The sequence below is a fragment of the Pinus tabuliformis genome, chromosome 2_1, assembly GCF_031772625.1.
Source record: "Pinus tabuliformis cultivar Carrire ecotype Pingquan chromosome 2_1, CPIR1, whole genome shotgun sequence".
In the NCBI taxonomy this organism is placed as follows: domain Eukaryota; kingdom Viridiplantae; phylum Streptophyta; class Pinopsida; order Pinales; family Pinaceae; genus Pinus; species Pinus tabuliformis.
Genome location: NC_142299.1, coordinates 675,310,268 through 675,334,230, shown reverse-complemented (window position 1 = coordinate 675,334,230; position 23,963 = coordinate 675,310,268). Strand labels below are relative to the sequence as shown.

Genomic DNA, 23,963 nt, shown 5'->3' with positions numbered 1-23,963 from the left:
CTGGATATACGCTTGTTGCATTAAACACAGTTGCGTATACACACGATTTGCCTTAACTGAAGTAGCGTATATGAATCTGAATATGGAAATGGAAAAGTTATATTGATTTGATAATAATGATTCACCCCCCCCTCTTAGTATTATTTCCAACAATCTGTTCCTGCACAAACAAAAGATAGAAAACCCCAAAACATGTATATACAAAAATATAAAAAAAATTGAATTTTACAAATCTACAATAATATTCTACAGATCTAGCAGATTTGAGGAGTACGAGTCCAACTCTGCTCCCAAATTTGCAGATCAAAGCCCTCTATTAGCCAGATCTAAACAATTTTGCACGAATTTATAAATAAATTGGAAATTTTAAAGAGGCACAAGCCCAAAAAACCCTGCAAATAAAATATTTTGTAAGATGACTTTAGAAATTAAAAACAGTAGGCTCTTTAGATTTTGTAATCTGAGAGTCAGTTGGTCCAGCTGAGGACTTCCCCAAACGCCCAAATCTTGAATAATAACTTCTGCACACTTAGATTTGATTGTTAGATTAATAGAGATTCAAAATAATCATAAAATCATCAAGAAATAGAGATAACTGCTAGTTCTATCAAATCAAAATGATATTTTAAAAACCCAGAAATCTGTGCAAGATACCTGTGCACAGATCAATCCTCAAAGGTTATTATCCAGCAAATACAAATAAAAAACGCTGAGTATTAAGAGCAATATTACCACATAAATATGAAAGAGGAACACCACCGTCTGAAACCCTAAAGTCTTTTGCTTTTTATTAACCAAAAAAAAGTTACTAGAGTTTTTCAGAGCAAGTACACAATTCAATGATCCAATCCAAATAATGGAGAGATACTTCTAATTTATAGTTAAATTCTTCAACAGCTAGATGGATTGACCCCGTCAAAGTAATCTAGACCGTTTATGAAGATCAAATGATTTTTTAATTATCGCCATCGAAATTATGTTACCTTTTTGAGGAAAATCGAATTTCACTTTTAATTTCTTTTTAATTAACTAAAAAATGATTATTTTGAGTTAATTGCCTCAAAAAATTGACTTTGACTTAATTACTAAGGCCCAAGGGTCCAAAATATCTTGAAATTTTCAATATTCCCTTGGCCAAGGACCTCCAAAAATTAAAAACTTTAAAACCCAAGAATTTTAAATGTTGGAGAATTTAATTTTTCTTAGGACCTAAATTAATTAAATTTTTGGCTTATCATTTTTAAATTTATTTTAGTCAGAAAATTTAATTAATTGACTCATGAGGGGATTATTAATTTTTCCAACCCTCTAATACTTTAGCATTATAGCTAAAATAATATTTACATGAAATAATACATTCTAACCCATGAAGGGGGAACACCCGTTCGTTATAGACCCTTTATAAGTTACCCTTTTTGCGACTCAAAATATGATCTAGTAGACTAAGTGACTTGTAATAAAATAATCTAACCAAATAGCTAAAATTATTTCCAAATCACTTTTATAGAGACTCAATAAATAACACTAGGACTCATCTAAGACCCTTACGACAAAATCCACTCTAGCTTTGGGGTGAGGTTGGAAAGAAAAACTCTGTCGATCATCCGTGTTTAGAAACACATGAATCGGTGAGACGAAAAACCTCCTAGGATAGAAATCATCATCAGAAAAATAATTTTACCTAGGTTGTTATATACATTTGTCTTACTAGGATCATTTACATTACAAAATGCGAAATAGGTTTACAAAACTCCATTGTACATATAGCTGATAATGATGAATCTGTGGATCATTTGGGTGCTCGGACATGATGGAAGTCCTTGCGCAAAAAAATGTACAACTATGGGGTAGTTGATATGGAGTGGTCAACAAGTCCAATAAGCTTCATCTCAAACTCCAAAGCAAGGTTTTCCTTGCACATCCCAATGAGCTTCTCCGATCCTGTCAAGAACAGATTGTCAACATAGAGGACCAAGATGAGCGACTCACCCTTAACAAGTACATAGTACAAGTTTGAGTTTGCCTCACTGTTGGTGAAGCCCAATCCAAGAAGGTACCCATCGGTATTGGAATACCATGCGCATGGTGCTTATTTAAGTCCACAAAGGACCTTTCTTCAATTTGCATACATGGGAATCCCTCCCATGCATCTTAAATCCTTGAGGATGCTCAACATACACCTCTTCCTCAATCATCCCATTGGGGAAGGAAATCTTCACATCCATCTAATGTATCCTCCACCCTATCTTTGAAGCAATAGATATGACTTCCCTAATAGATCCATATTTGGCAACAGGTGCAAAGGTCTCCGTGTAGTCCACTTCCCCCTTCTAGGAGAATGTTGTTGCCACGAACGTTGCCTTATACTTCTTGACACTGCCATCTACTGCATGCTTGTTCTTATAGATCCATCAAGAAGTGACTGCTGACTTACCCTCGGGACTTGGCACTATGTCTCACACATCGTTCTTTATGATGGAACTATATCCTCAACCATGGCATCCCTGTAAACTTGCTACTCTATTGCCTCCTAAAAAGTAGAAGGCTTGGAATCACTGATGTTGTCCATCAAGGTCATGTGGCTGAAAAATATAGCTGGTGGTGTACTTTACCTGAATATCCTACTAGGAGCCTTTGCATGCTCCTCTACATCTCTCAATGTCTGCTTGGCCCATCTTGGCCTCCTGGTAGAGCTAGAACAAACATCTCGCTCTTCCTTTTGAATTGAAGGCTGTGTCCCTGTTGCTAGTGCTATTGGCCCCTCTTCAACATTTAGAGCCTCTCACTCCTGTTCCTCTACCGCCATTGACTCAGTATCAAGTGACCTCATAAAGGTCCTACCCTCCTCGAATCTAGCGTCCTTGCTGATGATGACTCTCCTTTGTGCTAGAATGTAGACCCTATAGGCCTTTGATACCTCACTATAGCCCACAAAGATCCCTCTCTCAAAAGAGGGCTCCAACTTAGTCCTCTTCTCTGATGGAATATGGACCTAAGTTGGACTACCAAATATATGAAGGTGGCTCACCTTTGGTCTCAGTCTTGTAAAATCCTCCTCAGGAGTCTTTTCCTCCACCTTCCTGTGAGGACTCTTGTTTTGTAGGTATACTGCTATATTGCAGGTTACCTCCCATAAGAACATAGGCAATCCTGATCATGGATCATTGTCTTCGCTGCTCCAACTATGGTCTTGTTCTTCCTCTCCGCAACCTCGTTTTGCGAAGGGTTGTATGACAGTATGAATTCTGTCTTGATTCTTGCCTCCCTGTAGAAACCCTTGAACTCATTAGAGTTATACTCATCCCCATTGTCTGATCTCAACACCTTGATCTTCTTCCTAGTCTGGTTCTCCATAAGAGCTTTAAATTTTTGGAACCAATCGAAGACTTCATCCTTGGTCTTTAGGGAGTAGGTCCATGCCCTCTTGGAATAGTCATCTATGAAGGTCACAAAGTAGTTGAACCCTGTGATTGACTCCATTGACATAGGACCACATACATCTGAATGCACCAAGTCCAATACTCCCTTGGACTTGCTCTCACTGTGAGGAAAGGTTGCCTTGGCATGCTTTCCAAGTGCACATCTTTTACACACACCCTCCTCCTCCACCCTAATCTCCAGAAAACCGGTGACCATTTCCTGGAACGGTGGTAAAGCCCTGTAGTGTAGATGTCCCATCCTCCTATTCCAAAGCTCACTATGGTTGTCACTGTCATGCACCAGGGGCTTCACAGGATGCGACTCTCAACAGATATAGGTTGCTCTCCTTGATGCCTATCACACAATGTTTTAAAAAACGGCTGGCTCGAAACCAACTCGGCCGAGTTGGTTCGAGCCAAGCCTGAAAATTGTGACTCGGCCAAGTAACCAATTCGGCCCACCAGGTTAATACCGAGCTGGCTGAGTTGTTACACAACTCGGCCGGCTCGGTATTAACCGATCGGCTCCGCCGAGTCCGTATCAACCTGGCCGTGTTACGTTCAACGGCCCGGTGACATAAAAAAATGGCTTTTTTATTATTGTTTTTTAATATTTGCTAAGGGTGAGGGACTCCAAAAGGGTTTAATAATTGGTTTGTGGTCTTTGGCGTCCATTCCCCTCTTCCAAACCCTATTTAACCCATTCAACCCCTCTCATTCTCTCATAGCCATCTCATGCATTTGAGTGAGAATTTCAGTGAGAGTTTGTGAGGAGTTGTTGAGTTTGTTTTTGGAGCAGCAGTGAGGAGTCTTGGGCAAGCATTGTAGCTGGAGTGAGGAGCTTCTTGGGCAGCCATTTGGAGCAGCATTGAGGAGTTGGTTTCTTAGAGCAAGCTTGAGGAGGCAGTTTGTGCCTGGAGGTATTTTTTTTCACTTGTACAAATCTATTTTTGCTTATTAAATTTTATGTGCAAATCTAGAAATCCTAAAGAGTGTTTTTTGTGAAAGAAATGAACATTGAATCAATGTATTTTTTTTTTTCATTTTCAGATTGTTTGCTTTCATTTCCAAGTCAAAAAATGGCACCTAGAGTGAAAGACGCTGCTTAGGCATATGTTGAAATGGTTGAAAGTCAAATGCATTGCAAATTTTTCCATAGGAAAATTAAGGACGGTCCTGGGGGCATTAATAGGCTGAAACAACACTTGGCGGGGATTAGAGGCCAAATTACTCCATGTACCTCACCAGAAATTGGGGAGATTAGGAAGGAATTGTTAGCCAGCTTTGAGAAGTTTAAAGAAGATAAGGCTAGGCAAAAAGAGTTAGAGGCTGAAATTGGGAGGAAGAGGGATATACAAAAAATGATGGCTACCAACCCCCATTTTGATTTTGAGGGTTCTTCCTCTATCCCTTGTACTAATGCATCCAACCCCTTCCGATATGTTCCTCCCTCTTTTGATTCTATTCAAGAAAAGGGAAAGGGTAGAATGAAAAAGGGTGATATGAATATCAAAAGTTATTTCACTCCCTCCTCTCCATCAAATGCACATGGTCCTCACGCTAGTAGAAGTCAAATGCAGCCCACTTTAGATGACCATTGGAAGAAAGAATTGAGGGAGACTGCTTGTGATTACATAGCAAGATGGTGGTATGATGCTGATATCCCCTTCAATGCTTCCTATTCACCATATTATGAGCATATGTTTGATGCCATACATGTTGCTGGAAAAGGCTTCAAAGGCCCTACTATGCATGAGCTAAGGGGGTATCATTTACAGAAAGAAATTTCATCCATTAATGAGTATTTGAAAGATTTCAAGGACTCATGGGCAAGAACAGGATGTACCATCATGTCAGATGGATGGACTGATCAAAGAAACCGTACCATCATAAACTTTCTTATCTTCTGCCCATGGGGAACCATGTTTTTAAAATCAGTTGATGGATCTGATAAGGTAAAAGATGGGAAATTGTTGTTTCAGCTATTGGATGATGTTGTTGAGGAGGTGGGGGTGGCTAATGTTGTTCAAGTCATCACAGATAATGCCTCTAACTATGTTCTTGCTGGTAAACTGTTAGAGGAAAAACACAAGACCATCTTTTGAACCCCATGTGCTGCACATTGCATAGACCTCATGCTTGAGGATATTCGAAAATTAGATTGGGTCAAAAACATTGTAGATCATGCCAAAAGCATAACAAAATTTATCTACAATTATTCCTGGATTTTGAGCCTCATGAGGAAACACACTGGGGGCAGGGATATTATTAGGCTTGCCATCACTAGATTTGCTACTCATTTTTTGACATTGCAATCTATGCTTTCCCAACATAGAAACTTGCAAAAGTTGTTTTCCAGTGATGAATGGAATCAAAGCCAGTGGTCTCACAAATTGGAAGGCAAAGAATTGAAAAAGAAAGTTAATGAAGAAATATTTTGGAGAAAGGCAGTAGAGGTTGTGAAGCTTGCTGAGACACTGGTTAAGGTGTTGCGGTTGGTGGATGGGGAAAGTTTGGCTATGGGCTTCATTTATGAGGCTATGGATCAAGCAAAGGAGAAAATAAAGAGGGCATACAAGGATAAAGTGGCTAAGTATGGGCCCATTTGGGCAATCATTGATGAAAGATGGAACAATCAACTCCATCGCCCTATACATGCAGCTGGGTATTTTTTGAACCCACGGTATCATTATAAAGCTAAGGAGATAGGAGCTTTGAGGGGGGAGGTTAGAGATGGACTGATTGACTGCATTGATTGCATGATCCCATTGGAGTCTGATCAGCTGGAGATACACCGACAGGTCACGACCTTCACCAATGCCTCAAGTACCTTTGGGAAGAACCTAGCAAAGATTGCAAGAGAAGCAGATGAGCCAGGTAAACAAAAATTTCAATTTTCAAATTCTTAATAGTTTTTTTAAATTTTGTTAAATCGTTTATAATTTGAAAGTTGGATATAATTTGTAATTTTGTTGAGCTAACTCATTACACTCCTATGTTTTTTGCAGCACAATGGTGGGAGGCTTTTGGTAGCCATTGTCCTGAATTGCAGAAGTTTGCAATTTTTATTTTGAATCAAACTTGTAGTGCTACTAGGTGTGAGCGCAATTGGTCTGTCTTTGAGAGGATTCACACAAAGAAGAGAAACCGTTTGGATAAAAAATGGTTAAATGATCTAGTCTATGTCCAATACAACCTCCGGCTCAGACGCAACCAATTGCTGAACAAAAGACCCGATTTAGATCCCATTACGTTGGAAGACATTGATCCAACATCAGATTGGGTAGTGGAGAGTCATCCAGCAGAGTTTGATTCTGATGAGGATCTTGATTTGGATTTACAGGGGGAGGCATCACTCGAACATGATGTTCAATTGAATGCAGATCTTGATCCACTTGTACTAGCCTCAGCCTCACAGCCAGCAAGTCCTCTAGTTGCAGGCGCTTCCTCTGCTCAGCCACGACAGAAGCGCAACCGCATATCTCGTCTATCTCAGCTTGCATCTGCTGCACAACCTGCTAGTGCTACCACTTCTATAGTTGCAGTTGGAGATGATGATGAGGAGGAGCCATGGGGCCTCTTGTCTGACTCTGATGATGATCCAGAGATTGATCCACATGATCTTGGCTCCTCTGGCAGTACCTACTAGCCAGTAGTATTGGTCACAGTTTACTTTTGTTGTAGAGGCCATTTCTAGCCTCCTTGGTTATGTATTTTTGTTTTGAACCTTTGATCATGTATGTATTGGATAGTGCACTAGGTGCCATTTTGATATAATGGATATATTCATGAGCCTACTTTGATCATATGTTGTCTTCCATCTATATTCTGATGCTGTGTGTTTGGAAACATGAATGGAAATCTTTAAAATTATGTTTTTTATAAAAAAAAAATATTTAATGTATTTTTTACAACGACCGACTCACTGAAATCGAGCCGGCCGAGTCAATACCGAGTCGGAGTCGGAGTTGGAGTCGGCCCTCGGCCGAGTCGGTGTCGGAGTTGGAGTTTTAAAACATTACTATCATATGCCTCATGCTGGGATCTGCTACTCTAGGCCTTATAGAAACTTCATCTCCCATGAAGTTGATCCGAGTGGATATCAATGGCGACCCACATATTCCACTGGCTCACAACACAAATTTCCTATTTTTATAGTTTTCTATTTTTGGTAGTTTTTAGGTCCTGAACTTCTAGAGCTGTTTTGAGGCCCTAAATGGCATTTTTTTGGGGAAATGGGCTGATTAAATGATAGACTGTCATCGACAATAAAAAATTGTTTTCCTTGTATAGACCTTTTCAACGGGCTATCGTGCACTCCAAACGAAGATCATATGCCAAAATTACGACCCTGGGAAGTTGATGTTTCAACTTACCCCATCGGGTGTTATGAATAAAATATATATATAAATAATATAAATATAAATAATGATGATAATTGTAATAATGATTAGTTAATTAGTAATTAGTACTAAAGAGGCATGTGTAAATGGGACATGACCTTCCATGAAGAGGCACTTGCGTAGGGTATATAAGCAGGCCCTCACTCTCATTTGTAACATCATTCTCATTCATGCACTTTAATATATATTCCTAAGTAACCGGATTCGTTATATAGGGGCCACGTGTTCGAATCCGGCGTGTCGGACACGATTCACCCGAAAAACGTGTCCAAAAAACATGACACGTCGAATCCTATCCGGACACGTCGAATCCCAAGCGTGTCAAGAAATTCACCAGTGTGTCCCGATTTTTGACAGCGTGTACAGGATTCGTTTGGCGGAAAAGTGACCTGTGTTTGGCCGGACCATCTTTTGGAAGATATTTGCTGGTTGCATTCCCTTTATTTCTAGCAAGATATAGTGTAGCACGGTTAGATGTATACTGGAAATCCTAAATGTATAGTGGAAGTCGGATTTGAGTAAATATTCAGGATGTATTTATTAAGGTTTTGTTCATGATGATGTTAATCAAGTAAGTTATTTGAACGAGAAGTTTTGATTGAGGAATCTTTCAACTATAGGATCACAAGATAGCCGTTTTATTTGTAAGTCATTTATGGTGGTTTATATTTTTCCTTTTCTACATGTATCATCCAGATTTTCAATAGAATGTTTCATATTCTCTTTGATGGACTTGGTTTTCTTGTTTCCATATCTTTTTTGGGCGCAACTATGCACAAAGTTGCAGTGTGTGTATGGTTTACAACTTTTATGTGAAATAACATGCTATTGAGGCTTGCCCCACATTGGAAAATCTGGGGTAATTTAAATCCTTTTATCCCAGGTAATTGATTAGAAACATAAACAAAATCGACCTAATGCCTCCACAATCACATTTTGCTCCGGCATAGATTGTGAATTTCCACTTGATACCATGCTCTCTGTAAAATGAGTCAATCTCATTAGTGCTGTACTCTCCACCAATATTAGATTTCAATGCCTCGAGATATTTATCACTTTGCTTTAAACAGAAATGTGTTGTCAGTGTGTTTATCTTACTATCTTGTAGTTGTAAGTTGTCTTTCAGTTATGAATTATGAATCATGATTTATGTGATCAGTACCACTGACATGTATTTGAATTTTGTATGTACTATGCATGCTATAGATGAAGATCTATGTTTGAAATCAATAAATTTGTATCATTAAGTAAAATTTGTGTAAGAAATATCTAATTTTTAATATATATATATATATATATTTTTAAACATATATATATATATATATTTTAATAAAATAATATATAACGAATCCTACGTGTCCTGTTCCGAGGGGTCAACGTGTCCGAATCCGACACCACGAATCCTGAATCCTATGAATCCCGAATCCCCGTGTCAGGTGACTTAGATATATTCTTGTATCTTCAATGGAGATTTACATATTCCAAGTCTTTTAGAGTGTCTAACCTGCTATAACGAACTTTGTTCGTACCATTGGTATCTGAGCTGTTCGATCCTCTGGCCGCAACCACTGCACAAAGCCAGTCTGATCTGGTCTTTGGCCGCCGGAATTCGTCAAACTTGTTGCTATTGAAGCATTTCGCTACATAGTGTGGAGGTTCTCCATTTTGCAGGTTTCATCCTCAGGCCTTTGGCCATTAAAAAAAAACACTCAATTGGAATTTTTTTATTATTAAAATTAAAAACATAAACAAGCCAACCCCAAAGAAAAGGTCGTGACACATACATACTTCCTCTGGGCCATTGTTCACCATGCAGCTGCAACACACAAGCCGACTGGCCGTTCGCAGCCGCGTTCTCTGTCATTGGCGTCCCCACATGTAGCGGCCTTCTCCGCCATTGACATTGACCACTAGGAACATCTACCGTTGCTGCTCACTTTGTCGACCAACAGTCACCCAAAATCATCCACTGTCAAGGACAAAATTAGTTGTCGAGATCGCTGATCCGATCGTAACAGCTCCTGATTCGCTGCCCTGTCCCCTCGCTGACCACCCAACTCCTTCGTTGTTTGACAGTCGAAACCCTGTCCCGTATTCTACACCACCACCACCCAAATCTCTGCATAGTCGATGTTGCACAATCTATGTTCTCCATAGCCCGGTTTCTCATCACCTGCGTCCACTGTTGCCGATTTCGCAAATGACTACTGCTACCCCTGCCACTGCACCCATTTTCTGCCACCGCTTTAAGCCATCGCTGCATCAACACAAATGCCTCTAGTCGCCACTGCGAACGCCATACATTGTCTAACTGCCCTCGAACTAGACCGTTGCCTTGTTTGTGTGCTGTTCCCTGCATTCTTAAAAATTCCGCACGTTGTTCTCACTATTAACTGCTACCGTATCCAACAACCACCAAGTCGATTTTTTGTTGCCTCTATACCTTCCACCAATCAGTAAATTTTGTTGTTTTACCACAGTCCATACAATCTGTACGTTGATATTAATATGGTTATACTATAATATTATCTTTAGGAAAATTAAACTTTCAATCTGAAGGGGTATGCCCATACAATATATTGATTGGTCAAATTAATTAACAAGGTGTTGGGCTTATTTATTACTTCAAATAAACTCCTACCTACTTTAATTATCAAGAGGAGAAACTTGGAAAGTAGTGCATAATAAAAAAAAGTTTTCTTAAATTGTTGGGACATCATTTTAATAAAGTACAAGTATATATACGTATATATATATATATATATATTTAAAAAAAAAGTCAAGCTATAAATGTTAAATGTTAAGGGAGTGCCCAAGTTCAGTTATAAAAGAAAAATATTAAAAAGTCACCTATTGTTGACATCCTAGTATTGTTGACCTAAAATGATTAATAAGGCAAAATAGAGTCAATCATTAAAGTGAAAAAGGAATGGAGTCTAATTCGGAAATGAAGGTTGGAAGATTCCCAGAAACTTCATATAACTATGCCTCAGTGCTATTTAGAATTAAAGGGTCTATTACAGGGAACGATGTTACTATTGCTATCTCGCTGGTTGAAAATAAAAATTATATAAAACCTAAAATCGCAAACCAATTAGTGATTCCCAAGTCTAATATAATCGGAAAATTAGATTGTTTTAACAAAATAAATTATGACATAACCAATTTACAATTAAACATTGGAGATTATACGTTCATATCACAATACTTAGTTCAAACCCTATGGAGCAATCAAGGTGACATTATTTTAGGTTCACCTTGGATGGAAACCCTGGGTTCATTCATCTTAAATACGAAGAAGTAGTTTTTGAAATTTTCTTACAAAAAGAAAAAAATAACGCTACAAGATGTTACAGTGAAGCCAAATTCAGTAATACTAGAAGACATACTAGATATCTCAAAAGTAATTTTTCAAGAACGTAAAAAAGTACAACAAAATATGCAAAGAGAAGTTGACAAGATCATTGTTGAAAAAAATGAAGAAGTATCTCAGCTTAAAGACCATAGTGAAAAACTATTGATGCAAGTTAGGAAACTTAAAAAGGAAAAGAAGTCGTTGGAAAACAAGGTACAACAACTTATCGAGAAGGAAGCATCGAATGTAGAAGTCCAAGTTGAAGAGAAAGGAATAAACATTGATCCAGTGAATATCATAACTCAAGAAGAAGGCAAACCGATTGAAGAAAAGACGCACTTAGATGTTGCAATTCAGATGATAAACATCCCAAGTGAAGTTTCTGTAGCCAATTCAACAACATCATCACCTAAAGTAAATCAGAATATCGCCAGACACATGATAGGGAAAAGACAAACCAAAAGAACTCCTTATCTACATCCATCACAAGAACAAACATCTCAATCAATCTACGAATCCATATCACTCTGAACATAAACAACAAACTTATGTTCCAAAGACTACTAATGTTAGTACAATTCAGTCTTGTGATAACAATTCACACGAAGTATTCAGTAACCACAAGATACCACAGAAGATTAATTTAGCATGGCCAGATCCATTCTCAGTGCGACAATTTTGTTTATCACTTGGAGGATCATATCGTCTTGTTTCAATGAAGATGACAACTCCGAAACAAGAAGACATTCGAAACTGAAAAATAAATCAAGCCTTTTCATCAATAAGCTTTGTGAACAAAGATTTTTGAGGAGGAAGGCAATGTTATGAATAAAATATATATAAATAATATAAATATAAATAATGATGATAGTTGTAATAATGATTAGTTAATTAGTAATTAGTACTTAATAGGCATGTCTAAATGGGACATGACCTTCCATGAAGAGGCACCTGCCTAGGGTATATAAGCAGGCCCTCACTCTCATTTGTAACATCATTTTCATTCATACATTTTAATATATATTCTTGTATCTTCAATGGAGATCTACATATTCCAAGTCTTTTGGAGTGTCTAACCTGCTATAACGAACTTTGTTTGTACCATCGAGTCCCATAAGCCTTTGGTGCTTCATCTCGTAGGGTTATGTATTTGGATGCTTAGGTTTTGTTATTGCTTTTTTATGATAAAAAGGCCTTCGAGCCTCATTGTAACATAGTTCAGGAAGGCGCGTAGCCGTAACATCTCTCCTTAGAGATAAGCTACCATTGTTCGAGCTAGTTTGCTTTCATTCTGCATGTATACAATTTCAACATTTTCCATTTATTAATTAAAGTCAAGTTTCATTGTATCTCTGTGTTTGGGTCATAACTTTGGTTCCCTTCATAAATTTGGATCAAAAGTTGACCTCAAGTCCCCTATCCACCATGGCCAATAAAAAGAGAAAGTTCTTATCTAACCTAGGTACATATAATACCTCCCTAACTTCCATAGGACCCTTGATGTCCAGCTGGAACTGTATTCTCCCAACACCCTCCACTGCATCTCTCGCATTATCTCCAAGCTCTACATGGAGATCGATGCTCCTTGGCAAAGTTGGTAAAGAGGTCTCAAGATCCCGTCATATGACGAGAACCTCCGTTGTCCAAAAACCACGCACCACGAGTGATGGTGCTAGAAAATCAAGAGACCTATGTTGCAAGAAACGTTGCCCCCAAGTCTGTTTCAGCCAGGAAACGAAGCAGAAATGCGGAAACGCGTACCGTACAGGCTGGAAACGAGTTTTCGGCCTGGGGAAACATGGCGAGTATGGTCGGAAATGAGTTTCCAGGCCATACGATGGAGTTTCCACTTCATATTGCAATTTTTCTTTTATTTTTTGTTTTTGTTTTTTCATTTCTAATTTTTTATTGGGCGAACAAAATATCTTGTGGATGCTTTTAGATGCCTCTCTCAAGTTATAAAAAGACTCGCCTCATTCCCTCATCACACAATTGAGCAAGTCGTTTCTCTTGGAGACAACTGATTTTAGCAAAGGAGAAAAGAGGAAGAGAGCACTGGTCTTTTGTCTTTAAAGTTCTTGCAGCCTCATAGTCTTTATTGTACTTGCAACCTCATATATATAATAAAGGCTGATTTTGAGATTAGTATCTATAATAAAGGTTGATTTTTGATATTGCTATTTTCATTATGTGATCATTCATGAGCAAATGTGATGTAAATTTAATCATAATGTTTAAACTTTAAATGTAATAAATTATAATGTATCATGTATGCTTTATGATTGTACATAACATTTCTTAAATGTCCTAAATTCTAATATATATATATATATATATTATATTGTGTTTCCCCGTTTCCAAAATTTGGGTTGGGGGGGGGGTCACGTTTCGTACCTGTGCCTGTTTCGGAAACTTATACCCATTTCCCCATTTCATGCAACTTAGCAAGAGACCAAACCAAACTCCTTTTCAAACTTCTCGGAAAGCTCATCCATTTGTGTTGCTGCCGCAGTAGAAGTTTTCCCTTTGCCTTTCCTTTTCGTTGGGATATTGTTCGGCATAATGATCGAACTTGTGACATGCAAAGCATTTAACTTTGCTCATGTCCTTTTTCCCTTGCGAAAGTGCTCCTCCACCCTAGTTCTTCTTGGCTTTTCCCTTGCCCTTCTTCACTTGCCCAACAAGAGCAAGGTTCTCCTCATCTCCCCCCTTGCGTTGCCCACCAGTCATCGAACTTTCCCAGATCTCCTTTTGGATAAAGTCATCCCTTAATCGGTTCTAGTTTGGAAGCTGCTACCTAGGAAGGATCCCCTCCACAAAAGGGGTCCATTGCTTGGCACAACGCTTCAAAGCTACTTTTACAAGCTCTGAATTATCCACAGCGTCCCCATGGCTGATAGTTCATCGTGAACCTGCTGAATCCTAGTGAGATAAGAAGTCACAATCTTTGATCTGTTCATGCAAATGGTTTTTAGCTTCTTCCTCTGCACCATCTTCTTTCTGGTTACTACTCTAGTATAGGCTGGTCAAGGTCGTCCACATCTTATGTGCTGTATCCTTTCTTGTTATGTGAGGGATCACATGATCCTTCACACCGTCCAAAATAATGCCTCTAGTTCTCACATCCTTCAACCTGTGCTTGGCTGCTTGTGTGGCATCTGTAGGAACCTGGATCTTTGTGCTTGCAAACTCCCACAAGCCATTCGACTTGAGAAAAATAGAAATCCTCTCCTTCCATGGACTGAAATTTCCAGCCCTGCCCAACTTGTCTTCATACCTCAACCTTGATGCTGCCATACTGTTGCTTTAGCCACAAAACCCTTAAAAAAATGCCGTCAAAATAAAAATCTACCATCGAAATCACTGATCTCTCGTCTTCAGAGTTTTTAGAGCTTTGATACCATGTTAGATTTTTAATATGAGCCCTGATCTATTTTATCTTAGCAATTAGTGCAAAATCCAGAAAATATTTCTTGCAAATAAATATCGAAATTGTTGTAAAATAAATATACTAATATTCTAACCCCGTAAATTAATTTGCAGCGGAACAAAATTGAGAAATCAATGACATGCGACAGCAGAAAAATTTACCCATAACACTTTTCCTTCACTTTTATTACATATGGAAAATATTGGGTAAGACCCACAAAGAAATACATAGAGAAATTATCAGTTGTTCGAGAAACCTATGACCCGGTTCCCAAGGAAAATCCACTCAGAAAAAAGTAGTTTTGCTATTGGAAAATTCGGCTTGCAAGGAAATTCGATCAGGTGCCCAAACATTCTCAGCTGCGCGAGTGAGCTACAGTCTCCTCTCAGCTGCATTTTTGAGCTGCTGCCAACAAATCAGTCCCCTCCTTGCTGTCTCCCTCCCCCCCCCTCTCTCCAACTTGGCCCTCTGAATTTCTCAATAAGTTCCTCCTCTCTCCTCAATCAAGTCAAGCCAACCTCTTGGGAAAATCTCTCACTCAAGCGCTCAACCAAAAAATTGTCTCTCCCCTTATCATTACGCTTATTTAATGAATTCATTAGGCCAAATCCCTAACCCCAATCTCCTAAGTTATCAATTGCTAGGATTAAATCCTAAGATCAGTTGAGATCAACGGTTTAGACTATATCATCTAGGTCACTTAAAAATTAAAATAAGTAACTTACTTATCATTAGACTTGAGTATAATAGTTCTCAATAATTCATTATTGAACTTTTCATAAGTTAAACTTAGGAAAGAAATAAAAAAGTCACTTGCACCTTGCATGCAAGCACCCAAAGAGGCAAAAGATGGAAATCTTCTCCATGCTAAGACGCAAAGCTAGAAGAACACCTTCTTCAACTACGGATATCAACAATGATTCAGATGTAGTTTTCTGGGAATCACAGGTAAATGACACAACAAATAGGGCATCAAAGATGATTTGCTTTAGGGATAGGATGCTGCAAACCAACACAATCACAATAAGTGACCCTTCTAGGGAGCACACCTAGCTGAGAAACATAACTTTAGCGACATCCATATATGGGATATTGTCTCTTCCTCTTCTCCTTCCTTGCATTTTGGCTTTATTACTTCTGTAAAGAATTGCCACAACGAGATGTAGGTTGTTTTATCCCATAGATTAGTTGGCCTTGTATATGTTTTAATAATGTTCTATTTTATTCTATTCTTCTAAGTGGATGTTGCAAATTACTGTATTATTATTTGTGTGTTGTGTTATGTTGGGTGATAACATCATGGGTAATCAAATGCTATGTTGGTCCTCTATCTCTGAACTGTTTCATTGCTTTGTTCTATAGCTTGGAGGTTATACGCTTGCTTCTTGTATTTAAATGGTCTCTAGGTGAATACGAGATTGGTGATTGAGGTATTCTATATGTGAATGTTCTTGTGATATTCATTGGTTAATGTATTTGAAACCCTCGTGATCGAGTTATTCCCTATGTGGGTCTTTTTGCGTTTGATTAATAAGTGAGCTTAGGAATGGTAATTCGTGATCGAGTTATTCCCTATGTGGGTCTTTTTGCGTTTGATTAATAAGTGAGCTTAGGAATGGTAATTCGGTGGAGCCACAGGTTAGTGAGTTAGACAATGTGATATTTGTCTGCATGAGATAAAAGGATGAATGCCAAGTGGCGCTGACTATATGAGTTTTGGTTACATGGGAAGTTTACTGATGACCATATTCTACCACGTTACTCAAAGGGTTCATAAGAACATTGATGACCACTGACTCGTGGACCTAAGGGTGAATTGAATGATAACCTCTTTCAACAAGCTGTCTCGGACTCAAAGCTTAGGAAAAAATGGTCCACTCTTGCCCTTCCTGGACTCCAATCAAGTTTTCAAGTTTATGTTTTTCAGAAGTTCGTTTCTTTAGTTCCCACTCCCTTTGGGAGGATATGCTCACCTTCCAAGATGTAGCCTATGATAAGATTTCACAGACACTGGACAGTGTCATGGGTTTCTAACTAATGTTTACTTAAAGGATTCTCACCTTGACAATTATATTTGCATTGCCTCAATGGATAATTTGTCTTAGGGATTTAGACAAGCAGAATGGAGCTTGCTAAGTTTCAAGTGGAAATATGCTCACTTTTCAAGCTGTAGCCTATGATAAGATTTCACAGACACTGGACAGTGTCTTGGGTTTCTAATTAATGATGACTTCAAGGATTCTCACTTTGACAATTTTTTTTGCATTACCTCAATGGATAATTTGTCTTAGTGATTTAGACAAGCAGAATGGAGCGTGTTAAGTTTCAAGTGGAAATAACTCATTAGTAAGTTCTTCAACATTTGCTGATTTCTTTCTTGCTGAAGACTATGTGCTTTTAGGTGATGGACTGTATACTATCATTTGTTCCTATTTGTCAATTTTTCCCATTTGATTTCTGTTCCTTTGGTTTCTTTTACTTTTTGTAATTTAAAAGACCTCATTTCATGTAGTGACTTTTGATGATTGCAGGGAGTGTCCTATGGATTTGAAAGAGTCAATAACCAGTTTAATTTTTGCTGCGCCTAGATGTTCTGATCTTCCAGAACTACTGCAGGTCCAAAATTTATTTTGTGCCAAGTATGGAAAGCAATTTGTTGCTGCTGCTACAGAACTACAACCAGATTGTGGTGTTAACCGAATGGTTAGTAAGCATAATATTAGCATGTCTAATAACATCATACTTGACATTTGATGAGAACTTTTCATAAGTATGTGTTGGTCTACGCAAAATGACCAATATTCTCATCAGCTGCAGATATTTATGTCTCCTTTGTTAACATGTAGATCATTGGAAAACTTTCAGCTTGTGCTCCAACTGCTGAGGTGAAATCAAAGATAATGGAAAAGATAGCTGAAGAGCGTCAAGTAGACTGGCATTCATCTATTACAGAGTCTGAATTCTTGAATCTGCAAGAAGATTTGATGGTGAGTTGTAAACTTAAATTGACGTGTTCTTTGAAGTAAAGAGTATGTACTGTATTTACTATTTCTTTTTTATAATCTGCGAGTAAAACTGCAAATGTGATGTCTGATTTCCCTTTTCTAGGATGGACCAAATTATGTTGCTACTCTGACAAATGTATTGGCTCCTGATGAGGAAGAAGATGAATCTCACTTTACTCCAATCAAGCTTCCTAACAACTCTAAGATATCAGAGACACGGTTAATTTTTCCAGCTCCACATGTTTCCAAGCAGGAAATGTCTTCGAGATCGAGGGAAGGTGTTCCAACACCTAGGTTGCAACATGCATCTTCAGCATATCTAGCTTCACAAACTGTGCCAGAAAGTAATCTTCTCAGATTACATCGTAAAACCATTTTGCAAATGAAGCCCATTGGATTAGATATTCCAGTTGTCAATATAGGTTCCCCTGTCTCATCACCAACATCATCTGTTTGTGCTTCTAGTGAAATACATGGGGAGAAGCAATTTGTTCCATTTTTTTCTCTATCACCCTCTCTCACTGATTTGGAGAAAAAAGGTGGGGTAAATGAAGAGTCCCCATCAAGAGAAAAAGCTCAAGAAAGGATGTGCTTTGAGGATGCTGCAGGTGCTGCACACACACTTGCAGATGCTGCTGCAAGTGCAGAAGCTATTGTTCTTTCTGCCGTCAATCTTGTAGCAGATAGAATTTCTGAGTTGACTGCAAATGCTGCTCCAGGGTGTGTTGAAGACGGTGAAGAGATGAACTCCCTAAAAGGCGAGAACAATGCAAACTGTCATTTGAGAAAACTTATTCAGTGTTTTTCTGGACCATCATGTAGCCTTGAATCTAACCACTTTCCAACCCCTGGAAGACAGCAGGAAACTGATTTTGATTTGAAAGGAGAAAGTGATGAAAGGATTCCAAAAGGTGAATCAGATTTGGATCCACAAAAGTCATTGTTTGAGACTATGAATCCTCTTGATGTAGGTATTCACTTAAAGCCAGATCCCCAAAACTCTGCTCATAGTCATCATGATTCTCTCAGAGAGGTTTTCACCGATCCTCCAGATAGAGTTCTGGAGACACTGACATTTCAGCACCTTGCAGAATTTCCATCAATGGATGATGTCTCATACTTTTCCTGCTTAGATATATTATGATGCTCAGAGCCCATCATCAACTTCTGATCAAGTAGAATTCCAGAGCTTAAGATAATTCTGCAAGACCTTAAATATTCGGGTGATATTTCTGATGATGGTGATGATGATAATTTGACTGCTAGGTTGAATGCTACAACGACTAGGCATACTTTTCTGAGGATGCTCAAAATACAACACGAATTTTGGTTTGTCAGATCTGTTTCATGGCAGCATGAAAAGTATCTTTTAGCGGTACATAATGTACGGTGCTTGATGCACTGCATGGAATAAAACATCCAGTGAGCCTGGTTGAAATTTCAGTTTTTACATCTTTGGAATTTATGGTCTCTAGTATCAAGAAAATGCAGAACGCATGGCATGTGGTTGATTTTATCCACGGGATCGTACCTGAAATCTAACACCGTATGATTACATAATTCTCATAATAAACCTTGTTAAAGTAAGATTACTCATCAAAGTAAATTCCGACGAAGGCTATAGACAACATCCAACATCACGTGAATCGCAGTTAAGGTGATTGAAATTTGAATATAGTAGGCATATTTGATTCAGTATCAAACCTCTATTATTTTTGCCTTTTCCTTCCATAAATTTGAGAGGTAATTGGATCAAATATTCCAGATAGCACATTGAAAAATTTAGTTAGTTATGCTTTGCCTGGAAATAGAGCATTAAGGTTGCATTTTATATTTTTTGGCGCCAGTGTAGGGATAATAGGCAAGGTAGCCAGGGTTTGTGGGTGCAGGTGGAGGGGAATGATTGATATTTTTGAAATCAAGATTAGTGGGCAGATCTCTCTCTCACCTTCAAACACCCTTATAGAAATGCCAAGGTAGCCAGACTTTGTGGGTGCAGGGTGGACATCACTATCTCTTGCATCCAATACACAATAAATAAAATTTTAAAACAAAAACCCAGAATATGACAAAATAGGAAAAATTAACATATTATGACTTAAAAAATATAAATCATAAGACGTATAAGTCAACATTTCAAGTGTGATTCAAAATATAACAGTTCCAGATTCAAAATGCTTACATGGAACCGTTACAAAATGAAAATTGTTAAGTTAAGATAAGATAAATCACTATCAAATGACCTTTTTTGTGCATGCAAGTTTCATTAAGGAAAGGTAACAATTTGACTTCTATAAGGAAATTGGAGGTGAAATATACCAAAGAAAGGCTTGTAAAAGGAAATTTAGGAATTTGCATCTTAGAGTTGGGTGATGAGAGGAAATATAGGAGATTATATCACGGATTTTCCCATGTACGAGAAAATCTTTGATTTTGGATGCCAAATTTGTTGAGGTAACTTTACACTTTGGCTTGTGAGAGGGTGCCCGGGAGTGAGCATCTTAGAATTGGATTGTGAGAGTAAATTTAGGAGTTTGTATCTCATATGTGGATTTTTAGAGGAATCTAGGAGTTTGCGTCTCGGGTTTTTATTATTTGATTTTGGATGTCAAATTTGTTAGGGCAAATCTACAATTTGACTTGTGACAAGAATCTAGAAAAGGTACATCTCATATTTTCCTTGTGAAAGGAAATCTTAGATTAATCTGAGAAGAGGAAATTGTAGGAGTTTTCATTTCATGTCCTTCTGTGTGTTAGTAAATCATTGATTTTTCATGTGAAAATTACCCCAATAAAATCCATGATTTGACTTGTAAGGGAAAATATAAAGACTTTGATTTCAAATTTGAGTAAATCATTGATTTTTCATGGGAAAATTACCCCAATAAAATCCATGATTTGACTTGTAAGGGAAAATATAGGGGTTTTAATCTCAAATTTGTCTTGTAAGGGAAAATATAGGGGTTTTAATCTCAAATTTGTCTTGTGACAGGGAATATAGGAGTTTGCATCTTAAATTTTCCTATGTATGAGAAAACCATTGATTTTGGATGTCAAATTTATTGATCCAAAACCAAGATTTGGCTCATGAGAAGAATTATGGAACTTTGCATCCCATGAAAGACAAGGACTTAGCTAGGATAAGGGAATTGTCGGATTATCAGTTCAAAGTTGTTGAGGCAATTATGTGACAACTTGGAAAGATTTCCCAATAGTATCCAAGGTCCCACCAAATCCAACTCATCTTGTCCCTTGTTAGACTAACAATTCCCATCATTAATCCTTGCTATTTTTCGCTATGCTTTTCTAAGTTGTGTCAAGATAAATAACCATGCATCATTATTTTTCGCTATGCTTTTCTAAATTGTGTCAAGATAAATAACCATGCATCATTGTTTGTTGTTTTAGGATTAAGTTGTAACTCTCAATGCTTTCCTCCTTCCATTGAGATCCATTCATTATCTCCGTGTGCTATTTAGAACTTTTCGTAATAATAATGAAAAAATGCATGGTAATTTAGCAATAAAACTAATTAATTTATGGACACATTTTAAAAATGAGTTAAATAAAACAATAATTATATCCTATCAAATTATTTAACGTGCACATCATAAAAAGTGATAAAACATGATTGGTGGCGAAAATAAACTTTTGTTACATTAATAATTTAAATGCAATTGGGATTTATTAATTAATCATATTATGATCGTGTAAACCCATTTGTGAAAATTAATGCTTATATCTATTATCATTCAACAAACACACTAATACAATAAGATTCAATCACATATTATGTTCTCTTGGGATCACTATCCAAGGTCATCATTTAAAATTTGATCTAGATTATTGAGACTACACATGGAAATTTTGCTTTTGTTGTGTTGCAGTCAACGTGATATGACAAAAAAAAATACTCGAGATTTTGCAAACGGGTTATGTTATAAGATAATTGATGAAAGTGCATTATATCCTTTGTTGGTTTCAACCTTGTACAATCAATTGCTACAAACATATTACTAATTGAAAACATAAAAGATGCAACGACATGCACTCACACATTAATATAGAGATTTTACCTCGGAAATCTAAAGTCGGAAAAACTAGAGAGATTTTTTAGTATATTATATCTTTTACAATGCTAAAATAAAATATGTACATTGTGTGACATCTGTAAATCCCCAATCCATTAGCCTTGGATTAGAATATGACGATAGTTCTTTAACCAGAATTACAAACCCATGGGTTGAATCACCATGTGCCATAAAACCACTAAAAGCGAAAATTGTGTCAAAAACTGCCCAAAGAAAATGTAAAAGGCCACCCATTTTTTTTTCTTTTTGTTGTTTCTCTACTCTTGATGTGACCCCTCGGACATGGGGGCTTGTTTCCCCCCTTGTGGCCCTCCTACTACACTGGGTGCATATGAATAATGTGTGGAGATAATTGTGCAAAGAATATAACACATACACATTTGATATTTTCTTTGCACACAAGAGGTCACAAAGTACATAATCAACAATCGAGGGTACCAATGTCCATTGTTTCTCTTCACCAAAAGAAATTCTCAGTGCTCACATATTTTGTTAGTGAATTTGCAACATTCTTCAAGGTGTCCGCCTTCACCAGTAGCACCTCCTTTCCTTCAACCATGTTTCTCACAAAGTGATATTGAGCATCAATATGTTTCATCTTAGAATGATAAGTTGGGTTCTTTGCGAAGAATATTACACTATGTTAGATTTTAAGCTTCTGTGGTAGTTTTTTGCAGTGGTATGATCCGGATTATCCACAGTTTCATGTTCATTCTGTCGACGTTTCAAACCCCAAAGGGGGTCCATCATCAGGACTAAATCAGAAAGAATATGAATGAAAACTTATTGAGAAAAGAGCTATAATGACCTGGGTATAAATAAACCTAGAAACCTAAAATTTAAGAAGCCGACACTTATGTAAATATTTTTTTCATTTTTTTTTAATTAATTTAGTTATTCTATTCTAATCAAAATAAAAATTAAATAAAATTAGTCAATTAATTAAAAATTAGTAATAACCAAGGATTAACATTAGATTAATAAATAATTAAGATTATAAATTAATCTAATTAAATTAAAGTAATTAATTAACTAATTAATTAGAATGGTAAATAACAATAAATTAAATTAATTAATCAATTAAATTCAAATTAATTAATTAAATGAAAATAAAACAATAAGTAAGAATTATATTAATTAATTAATTAATTAATCAAATAAAATTAAAATTTGTTAAATTAATAAAAACAGTTAGAAGGAAATGAAAAATTAAACTTATTCATGAATCAGATATATCAATTAAAATATTTTAGGTTCTAGGTAAATTAAGAGGAATAACTAATTTGGAAATAATAATTATATAAATAAATAAAAATAAATGAAAAAATTATTTACATAAGTGTCGGCTTCTTAAAAATTAGGGTTCTAGGTTTATTTATACCCAGGGCATTATAACTCTTCTCTCAATAAGTTTTCATTCATATTCTTTCTGATTTAGTCCTGATGATGGACCCCCTTTGGGGTTTGAAACGTCGACGGAATGAACATGAAATTGTGGATAATCCGGATCATGCCACTGCAATATTACACTATGTCACAATCTATTTTTACAATTTGTTGTACCAACCCAATACTTGAACACCATCCTTTTAACCATACTTCCTTGCTTGCATGAGTGATTGGCATGTATACATCTTTTGTAATTGAGAATGCCATTACATATTGTCTCTCGCTCAACCAACTAATTGCTCCAAATAGGTGAAATACATACCCACTTGTAGATATTTTGAGATTAAAATCTCTAGCCAAGTCTGCATCAACAAAGCTATGTATGCCAAACACTCCATCTAATCTTGGTCTTCCTTGGTAGCACAATCCATAATCAATAGTGCCACACAAATACCTGAAAACCCTTTTTATTATTTCCCAATGCTCCTTCCCTAGTTTTGACATCTACCTTCTCAATACACCAACTGCATGTACAATATTTGGTCTAATACAAACCATTGCATACATCAAATTTCCAACCACACTAGCATATGAAACTCTCCTTGTGTCTTGGAACATTGATCTATAGATAACTTTAGTCCTATAGGAATAAGGACCTTTACTAGTTTACATTCTTGCATATTAAACTTCTACAATATTGTCTCCACATACTTCCTTTGATTTGACCAAAGTTTCTTGTATGTTCGTTTTCTTTTAATTTCCATGCCCAAAATGAATCATGCCCAAAATGAATTTTGCAGCACCAAGATCATTCATATCAAATTTAGAGCATAGTCGACTTTCTACACCCTAGATTATTTCCTTTTCATTC

General features: G+C 37.0%; 1 protein-coding gene across 3 annotated transcripts in view; it reads left to right on the top strand.

Moving 5' to 3' along the window:
* LOC149202397 (uncharacterized) overlaps positions 1 to 19,199 on the top strand; it is a 74,562-nt gene extending 55,363 nt beyond the window's left edge. For 2 of the 3 annotated variants that reach the window (XM_089403168.1, XM_089403170.1), the window contains 3 exons: positions 17,139 to 17,310; positions 17,454 to 17,594; positions 17,716 to 19,199. In XM_089403168.1, coding sequence (XP_089259294.1) covers positions 17,139 to 17,310; positions 17,454 to 17,594; positions 17,716 to 18,756 — 1,354 coding nt within the window. In that variant the 3' untranslated portion in view covers positions 18,757 to 19,199. The remainder of the gene's footprint in view (positions 1 to 17,138; positions 17,311 to 17,453; positions 17,595 to 17,715) is intronic. The other variant, XM_089403169.1, reaches the window with a different exon arrangement.
* Positions 19,200 to 23,963: the final 4,764 nt, after the last annotated feature.